General features: G+C 41.9%; 1 protein-coding gene across 1 annotated transcript in view; it reads right to left on the reverse strand.

Moving 5' to 3' along the window:
• Positions 1-8,045, reverse strand: part of LOC117270347 (gamma-aminobutyric acid receptor subunit rho-2-like) — a 42,338-nt gene extending 34,293 nt beyond the window's left edge. Inside the window, exons 1-2 of the mRNA XM_033647882.2 lie at positions 7,744-8,045; positions 4,525-4,631 (exon numbers count right to left, since the gene is read on the reverse strand). Of these exons, the coding sequence (XP_033503773.1) occupies positions 4,525-4,631; positions 7,744-7,865 (229 nt within the window). The 5' untranslated portion in view covers positions 7,866-8,045. The remainder of the gene's footprint in view (positions 1-4,524; positions 4,632-7,743) is intronic.
• Positions 8,046-9,607: the final 1,562 nt, after the last annotated feature.

A 9,607-nucleotide genomic window follows, 5' to 3' on the forward strand; every position in this document is an offset into this window, starting at 1 on the left:
CTCACGTCTGTATGTTAAGTACAGAGCTCATAAATCTCAGAGACAGATATCTCCGAACCTGAACACATAAATCCCAAATCTATCTGCATGGGTAGATTCCACCACAGGAAGTGAGAAAATGGCTGTGTCTGTAATTACTCTCCTATCGACTATATAATGCATTATATTTACTGTCTGAGAAGTAAATTTATGCTCTATATAGTGCCCTCTAAAAGTACTGCGCACTAAGTCTTGGCTTCCTGTTCTACAAAGCAGTATTAGAAAGTGTGCTCACCTTCTCACTAAATGTATGGTATAGCAATTCTACAGCCTACGAAGAAAAAATGATTGACAGAGTCATGTGGAGAGCTTCAGAAATAATTGGCTGTGTACTCACCACATTTCTGATCTGTACCACATCCACATTCAGCGGAAAGGTCTGAAAATTTTAAAGGACTCCTCACACCCTGCAAACCCTCCACTCACTCTACTTTCTTCGGGTAAAACACTACGCAGTATGAAGCCCAGAACATTTCACTTTCACAGTAGCAATTATCCTGAAGCATTCCGTATCCTAAATGCTTCACTGGTTGTATAAATAAGCACATGCACTTTAACTTGTCACTGCGAAGGCATGAGGCTTATGGTTGCACTGCTGTATTTGTTGTATTGTTCCTGTACTGTAGTTGTGACAGTGTGTTTTTGTAGACACTCCTTGTTGCAGGAGTCAGGTGATTTTATGTTTTGCTGTATAGTGCATGGGAACAAATTCTAAATCAATTGTAAAGGTTGACTGGCAATAAATAATTGACTCTTGAATCTTAACAAAATAATTTAGTGGTGATTACAGGATGCACATTAACGTGTGGTTAGGTTTAGACACAAAAAACACTCTTTCTCTGTAAAAAACACAAACAAAAAAAAAACATTTTTGTGGCAGCATCCCTGCTGGAAAAAAAGTGATGGGTTGCTGACAGACACCTACATATGGTGGTTAAAAAGCTGGGGAAAACAGCAACAACAACAATAACAGACACAAAAAAAACCACATTTGAGGGATAAAAAGCTGCAGGAAAGAGCGTTGTGTCCCTAAAAAACTCCCACCATTTGTGGGCTAAAAAGTCAATGAAAAACAGCCACAGGTTGTTACAAAACACTTAAGTTTGGGGGCTACACAACTAGGAAAAACATAGTAATGGGCCCTTAAAAAACACCCACCTCTGGGGACTAAAAAGCAGCTGGAAAAACAGTGACAGGTTCTTACACAACACCCCTGTTTGAAGATTAAAAATCCGCTGGAAAAACAGTGATGAGTTGCTAAATAACACCTATGTTTAGGGACTAAAAAGCATCTGGAAAACAGCCATGGGTCACTAAAACACCTGTGTTTGGCAGCAAAAAAAGCCACTGGAAAAACAGAGATTGGTCTTTATAAAACAGCTGCATTTGCTGGCTGAAAAGCTGCAGGAAAAAAAAAAAACAACTGGTCCCTAAAATACACCAGCATTTTGGGGTCGAAAAGCTGCTAGAAAAACAGCCATAGATCACTAAAACATGTTTAAAGGGCACAAAACTGCAAAACAACAACAACAAAACAACATAGCCACAGGTCCCTAAAAACACCCACATTTGAGGAATAAAAGCCACCTGGAAAAACAGTGATGGATTGCTAAAAACCTTGCAACAAGCAGCTGGAAAACCAGCCAAAGGTCGCTAAAAAGCATCCATGTTTGAGGACATAAAATCAGCAGGAAAACTAGCCACAGGTCACTAAAAACACTCATGTTTGAGGACTAAAAAGCAACTGGAAAACCAGCCATGGGTCGCAAAAAAACACCTACATTTGGGGGATGATAATCTGCACAAAACACAGTGATGGTCCCTAAAAAAATACCCACATTTGGGGGCTGAAAAGCCACTGAAAAACAGCCATAGGTTGCTAAAAAAACACCCATGTTTGGTGATTAAAAAGATGCTGGGAAAAAAGTCACATGCCCCTAGGTAACACCCATGTTTGGGGACTAAAAAGCTGCTGGAAAACACAACAACAGTTTCTAAAAAAACACCTACATTTGGGGCCGAAAAGCCTGTGGAAAACCAGCCACAGGTTTCTAGAAAACACCCACATTTGAGGACTTAAAAGCAGCTGGAAAACCAGCCGCAAGTTGCTGACAAACACTCACATTTGGGGAATGAAAAGCTGCAGAAAACACAGCAAATACTTGCTAAAAACAACCAGTTTTGTTTGTTGGTCTTGAACAGTGGCCGGCAGCTTGGCAGGCATTGTGCCTAGTTGTCACGTCATCGATCATCCCCTCCACCTCCTGATGATAAAGTCAGCTCCTATATCACATCATGATATAGGATACATTTATGAAGCCTGATATGATGTGTATGAAATGTACAAATGTAAGGTTTTTGTGGTTTGCAGCAACGTACAAAGCCAACATTTCTTTTGGCGACTGAGCTGTTTCTTTATTTCACTTTTTATTTGTATGAGGAAGAAGGTGTTATTTCCTCCTTTTTTCCATTAAAAAAGACAGGTTTGCTGAATGCATAAACCTGTCCATCATCCTCCTCACACACCACACAGCTGATCCTGAAAAACAAGTTCATCTCGTGAATTACTCACTGAAAGCTTTTACAGAAGTCAAATACCTCAGCTCACAGCTGCACTTTGCAGGAGTCTCATTTGTTCATCTACTCAGTGACGTAATCTAATTTCTACATATGTGTCTAGACTAGGGGGAGAAAAAAAAAAACACCCTATCCATTCCACCTAATGATGCTGGACTGCTCCTCTTTTCATGGATTAGCAACTGTAAATCCACTGTTGGTTTACCCTGGCTAGATTAGACAGCATTAGACACTATTTTGCTAAGGCTGGAAAGAGATCCAAGTGAAAGGATTCATTTGGTGGTGGAGGGCTTCTTCAGACTGGGTGAAATGAGGAGAAAACGTGCTGTCTCTTTAATGCAAATATGACTAATGCATGACAGGTCTATCCATCCCATCAGATGTTTTTTAAACCCCAGGCAGACAGGAAGGAGGAGCTCCATAAATAGATGTACCTAGGAAATCACAACTGGATGTGATGACAAATATTCCATCCAAATAAACATCTTCTTCCCCTCAGCTCCCTGGATGTGTTTGATTTGTCGGGCCACAGTAGGGGACCGCCCAATGGGAGCAATGCAGGTGCTCCAATTAGGATAACAGAAACCTTATCCACATTCACAGCTCCACCTGCACACTATTGATAATACAAACCTCACCCGCCGCTGCTCTCTGAGGCATATTGCAGAAGCAGAAGAATCTCAACCAAACAATTGCCATTTCTCTATTCCATATCTTTGTTCTTTGGGATATGGCATCACAACAAAGCTGTTTATTGTGTACATTTGGACAATAAAACGCTCCACAGTCAGGATTTGTCTGATTGTGACTCAGGAATTTTCTCCCATCCCTACACTGACATCCCTATTGGCACGTTACAGCGCTGTTCTTGATAACGTTCCCCCAGCAAAACAGGAAGCAGCCGTGTAAGAGGCTTTCATTAGTAACACTGCAGTCTCTCCTTTTGAAGCCAGAAGGAACCACAGCAGCTGCTGCACACACACTTTTTCCTCAGCCAAATGAACGCGTGGCAGTCTCACAGGCAGCAGCGGGGTGCTTATACAAGTCAGCTTTTGATGATGTTTGAATAAGTCGATCACATTCTTCTTCTTCTTCTTCTTCTGCCGCTGCTGCTGCTGCTGCCGAAGCTGCCTACGCTGGCAAACAAAAGCTGACAGACTCGAGACAAAAAAAGGGGTCCTCAGTGGGATCCACGCTCCCATCTGTGGCTGCAACTGTGGTCCCAGAGGAGCATGAAATTCACTGTGGGACGTTTCATTTAGCTCACCACCTCCTCCTGTGCTTAAACAGGAGCCGTTTATGCCAAATACCAGAGAATGGGACTCTTTAGTTCAGCAAATCAGCTTCTTATTTTTAATTGCTTCCCCAAATCCCAGCAGCAGTGCCATTGTCCTGACATTGAAGGTGTAAAACAAGGACACACACGACGCTCTTAATGACTTATGACAAAGAGACGACTGATCAGTGTCAGTGCTGGATGATACTAACAGTTGGAAGTGACAAATAATGGCCTCAGAGGGTATTCTTCCAGGTTTTCTACAGCATGACCTCTTGTTCAGCTCTGTGTCACAATGTATTTACAGTGTAAGAGAAGCCGCTGAGGTTTCTCTGTTTCTTTCTGTTTTCTTTCGCTCGGGGCTGTGAGCTCCACATCTCGCCTATTTCTGTCCTCTTTCGGTTTGGCAATTGGATGGAAGAGAGGAAGTAGGGAAAAATAAACCTGCTGCTGCTTTCTCAGTCAGCGTGGCATCAACATTCACTTCACACTCAGGTGAACCCAATCTAATCCTGTTGGTGTGTGGCATCACTCAGAAAACACACTTCTTTAAAAGACACAACAACACTTTGTCACCAACATGATCACTGTCAACAAGCAGCGACACATCTCCTAAAGATCACAGAGCTTACCTGCAAAGGCGGGCCTCATGGTGAAGTCATGCTCATCTATGCGAAGAAGGTGGCTGGTCTTCACCTTTCGGGTTTTGGTTCCATCTGCAACCTTCTTGGACAGAGGACTGGCAACAAGCAGACAGAGAGGAGAGATGCTATTAAAGCTCAGTCATTGTGGGTTTTATCAAATTACTCTGACATGTGTGTTCATGGTAATGGAGGAACATGTCATCCAGTGAAACAGTGCAGCTCACTGACGTGTTTCTAACCAGCCTAGTCACCAAAAAAAATGTTGGCATTGTACATCTCTGCAAACCACCATATGTTAAATTTATATGTTTCATACAAAGCAAATCAAGATTTCTGAAGTGGCATAGTTCAGTTTACATGTTTATGAGCTGCTTTCTTCATTTGGAGGAGGAGAGGACAGTGGATGGTCTGACATGTAGACGAAACAACTGCCAAGCAGCAGACAGAAGCAGTCTACTGCCTGAGACCAACAAAAGCAAGTGGCAACAGTAACAACATTTTAGGACATGTCCAGCTGTGTCTGTAGTGACAAAAGTGAGTGTTTTTCTAATGACACTCTAGGACATGTCCTGCTGTACTTTTAGTGACAAAAGTGAGTATTTCTAACAACAGTTTCAAACATATCCAATCATATTCATAGCAACAAAAGCGGGTGTTTTTTAATTACAGACTAGGACATGTGCAGATGTATTTGAAGTGACAAAAGTGGGTATGTTTAATGACAGCTCGGGACATGTCCATATGTGTTTGTAGTGATGAAAAGCAGGTGTGTTTTAATGACAGTCAAGGACATGTCCAGCTATATTTGTAGCCACAAAAGCAGGCGTTTTTAAATGACAGTTTGGGATATGTTCAGCCTTGTTAGTGACAAAACCGGGTATTTTGTGTTGTGTTTCTAGCAACAAAAGCAGGTGTACTAAAATGACAGTTTGGGACATGTTGAGCTGTGTTTCTAGCAACAAAAGCAGGCGTATTTAAATGACAGTTTGGGACATGTTGAGCTGTGTTTCTAGCAACAAAAGCAGGCGTATTTAAATGACAGTCTGGGACATGTTGAGTTGTGTTTCTAGCAACAAAAGCAGGTGTATTTAAATGACAGTTTGGGACATGTTGAGCTGTGTTTCTAGCAACAAAAGCAGGTGTACTTAAATGACAGTTTGGGACATGTTGAGCTGTGTTTCTAGCAACAAAAGCAGGTGTATTTAAATGACAGTTTAGGACATGTGTGAGTTGTGTTTCTAGCTGTTTGGGACATGTCCAGCCTTGTTTGTAGTGACAAAACCGGGTATTTTTTTTTAACAACAGGTCAGGACATGTTCAGGAATGTTTGACATGAGACAAGTGGCTGTTTTAAGCCAAAACATCATCTTTTCCTTACCTTGACCACACATTAATCACAGCGTTGTCATAACATAAAATTGAAACATAAAGAAAAGTATAGTTTTAACACATCCACTACATATAAAATGTACAAATGTAACATACCCATGGTTTGCAGAAATATACCATGCCAATGTTTATTCTGGTGACTGGGTTGATTTAATTATGTTTAGACAACAATGAAGCTCTATGGCACAGAGGATCAGGGTTTGGCAGTAGGATGCATTCATTGTTGGTTCTGGTCTGCACATGAGATTTGATGACAATAGACAGCACAATGAATATCAACAGACCTATAATATTGCACATTTATACAGCTATCTATAGCTATGCAGAGGCCCTTAATTACAATTGTGAAGCTCTCTGATATATGTATTTTGTCACAGAATTTGACTTAAAACACAGTTTTGTGTTTCATACTGTTTATGACTTTGTACTTCCTAATAAGAGAAACATTGAGCAGGCTACCAGGTTGAATGAAATTTCTTTCTGTGATTATAATTGTAGGTGATAGCTGTTCTGTAAATCTACATGTAGCAAAGTTCATTTTAAAACCAGTTGATTTTGCAGTAAAAATAAGATTTGGCTCATTTATACCCCCACATGCTCAGCCTGATCCTGAGGGGAGTCACAATTTGTGCTGGATTGTCTCTGAAGGAGTGCTGAAACAATTAGTTGATTAACCAATTAATGGATAATCAGCGACAACTGTGACTTCTTTGATTAATCTCATTTTCTTAGAAATGAGGCCAAACACTCTCTGGTTCTTGCTTTTCAAACAAACATTTGCTGGCTTTCTAAGCCTTCTTCCTATGATAATAAACTGTGGACTGCTAGTTTGACACAACATACAATTTGAAAAGGTCATCTCAGGCTGTGGTAAAGTCAAAGACCAACTTTTAGACAAAACAGATGACAGGAGAAAATAATAGGAAGATAAAATGATGACGAAAATTTGCAGTCCTACTATGCAGGGCCCTATTTTTGAAAAATGGAATGAAGCACTACTGCTATAGTTTACTATGCAAAGACATCAAATCCATGTTTTACCAGAGCTATAAATTCATGCACGTTAGGCTACATAAGAACAGAAACTGCAGCTGCGGCTGAGGGATGTGTGATCCTGTTTGAAAATGACAGAAGTGTGACAGTCAGGGAAAAAACACAGCCAAACAACAGGCTTAAAGAGAATAGCCTTCCTGAAATCCCTCCACGTTTCAGTTTCTCTGTTTGGAGTCCCTCCTGTTACCCCTCAAGGCAATCACCTGAAATAGCCAAACATGCAAAATACTGCATCTCCAGGGAAGGATTTTTCTCTGCAGCTGCGAACAAACGCACAAGTTTTTACGCGCAGTGAAGGACAGCGGGTCGGCGCTCCGCCTGCCTTTTACTCACCGTTTGCTTCAGACAATTAAACCACATAATAGAGGTGTGCCTGCGGTGTGACGGGTGGTTTTAGTTATCACAACCTCAATGAAGAATGATTTAGGCAGGTAATTGATAGGATCAAGTCGGAGCCATGCGCAGATTGCATGCAAATGTTGACATTCTGGATGTTCTTGGAAATGAAGTGGAGGGGAAAGCTGCTGCCTCTTCTAAATCTTAACTGGCCTCTGCTGTCTGCTGTCTGACAAATGTGTGATATATAAGATGCAAGTGTTAATTGGTGTATTGCACAGAGTTGTGCGTAAATGTGAGTTTTTAGAGGTACGATGGAGAAAGCGCATGTGATGTCCCCTGCTCTCCTCGTGGAAATTTGTCCTATAATGATCTCTCGAGGTCAAAGTTCACTTTAAAATAAAATAAAGAAAGCTTTTCAGTACTTACGTGCCTGGCTTGTGAGTCTCCACCGGCGCGGACCACCGCTTTTTCCTACTTTTGTGCTTCCTGCACTCCCCGAGGAGGATCAAACACAAAAGTAAAAAGAGAAACCTGGCGTAACACGGCATGGTGAGTTTAAAAGTCCCGCAGCGAGTCGATGAGTGACGCCTTGGGTTCGCGTGCAGGACGCTCTGTGCACGGTACCATCTTCCTGTCAGAGGCAGGAGGAGGAAGAAGAGTGTGAGAGTCGAGGGACTGTGGCGAACAAGTGCGCCGGCTGCTTTGCAGAGAGAGACGGGATGCTGAAGTCTGATAAGCGCTCTGATTGGTCTCCAGTCTCCAGAGGGGCTTTTTCTGGCTCAGGAGCGCGCAGCATCAGCACCACATGCAGCGCGCTGCAAAAAACACAACAAAAAACATGTCCCTCCTGACGAGTCGTTTAGAGGTAGAGACACCGCTGTGAGGAGGCAGGGAAACAAGAAAGCAAGAGAAAGACAAGTGGGAGCAAGATGCAACATACCCCTGCTGCAGCTTTACTTGTTTTCTTATATTTAGAAGACCACCCAGAACACTGTTCAAAGGACTTAAGACGCATCACTTGATTTAATATTATTGAAGAAAGAAACTGCGTATAGAAGTGGAAAAGTTTATAATTCTGTAATTTCTCCAGGATTTGATCACTTCATAGTTGCTGCACGGTTTGCTCTGATGATATTTTTTGCAGTGTAGGACAGTGTAAAGGCATCCTCTTAAACTGACGTAAGCCTTGGATGTCCACATCTGTCTCCCTCTCGGGACTTCTCTTCGCTCCAACCGCCTGGGGCCTGGAAAGGAAAGTTTTCAGCATTAGTAACCAGTGGAATTACAATATCTCACCCGATTGGGCCGCGTTTCTTACATCCCACATCACTCACTTTACTTAGGATTAATTTTTTTTACATTCCTTCAAAATTTGCCAAATCCACTTTCCTCTGTGTACTGTCGGAGGACAAAGAATGCCTGCAGCTGTGGACTGCACCATTTCACTTCAATGCCCACAGTTAGGAGGGAACAGAAATCAGCATCTCTCCAACCATCTTTGTTTTAAAGATAATGACTTCTGATTGTTTTCTTCTTGACCCTTGCCCCCAATCAGAGAATTACAATGACCGTGGTGTCAGCTCTGTCTCCTCACATGAGCTCTCATCTTTAGCCTGTGGATGCTGAGGAACATTCTGTTCCCACAGTTGAAGTGTTTTTGATCTCAAGAGATTAAAAAGTATTATCTAGTCACAACCATGTTTTCTGGACAACTGTGTCCAGCCAGATGAACGCTGATTATTTAAGCAACAAGGGAAGGTGAAAAAATATGGTGTGGATATTTTGGGGCTGGTTGAGCAACTGTGTAAAAGATAGACACATTTCACTGCCTTTACTACCTTAGCTCAGTCCATGGGGACTTGGCTTGGAAACTGGAAAGTCGCTGGTTTAAGTCCCACATACGGACAAAGCATGAAATGTGGGCACTGCTGAGGTGCCCATGAGCAAAACACTGAACCCCCAACAGCTCTGGATACCTTTCCAAGACAGCCCCCTCACTCTCATATCTCTCCATTTAATGCATGTATAGGTCGTGTTTGTACATGTGTGTGTATTTTGGGCCTGTGTGTCTATGACAACAGAGTACAAAAAACTGAATTTCCCCTTGGGGATTAATAAAGTATATTTTCTTCTTCCTCTTTTTCACCTACATTTACAGTCTCAGACTCATGAGTCATAAAAAATGCAGGCACTACTGTATATTCTGCCTGCCTTCAGACAGTCTTCAGGGAACGTACAGGCGAAAGCGATGTATCTACAAAGAAAATATGTTTCTTTAGCTCCAGCTTTT

This window comes from Epinephelus lanceolatus, chromosome 13 (genome assembly GCF_041903045.1).
Source record: "Epinephelus lanceolatus isolate andai-2023 chromosome 13, ASM4190304v1, whole genome shotgun sequence".
NCBI classification, from domain to species: domain Eukaryota; kingdom Metazoa; phylum Chordata; class Actinopteri; order Perciformes; family Serranidae; genus Epinephelus; species Epinephelus lanceolatus.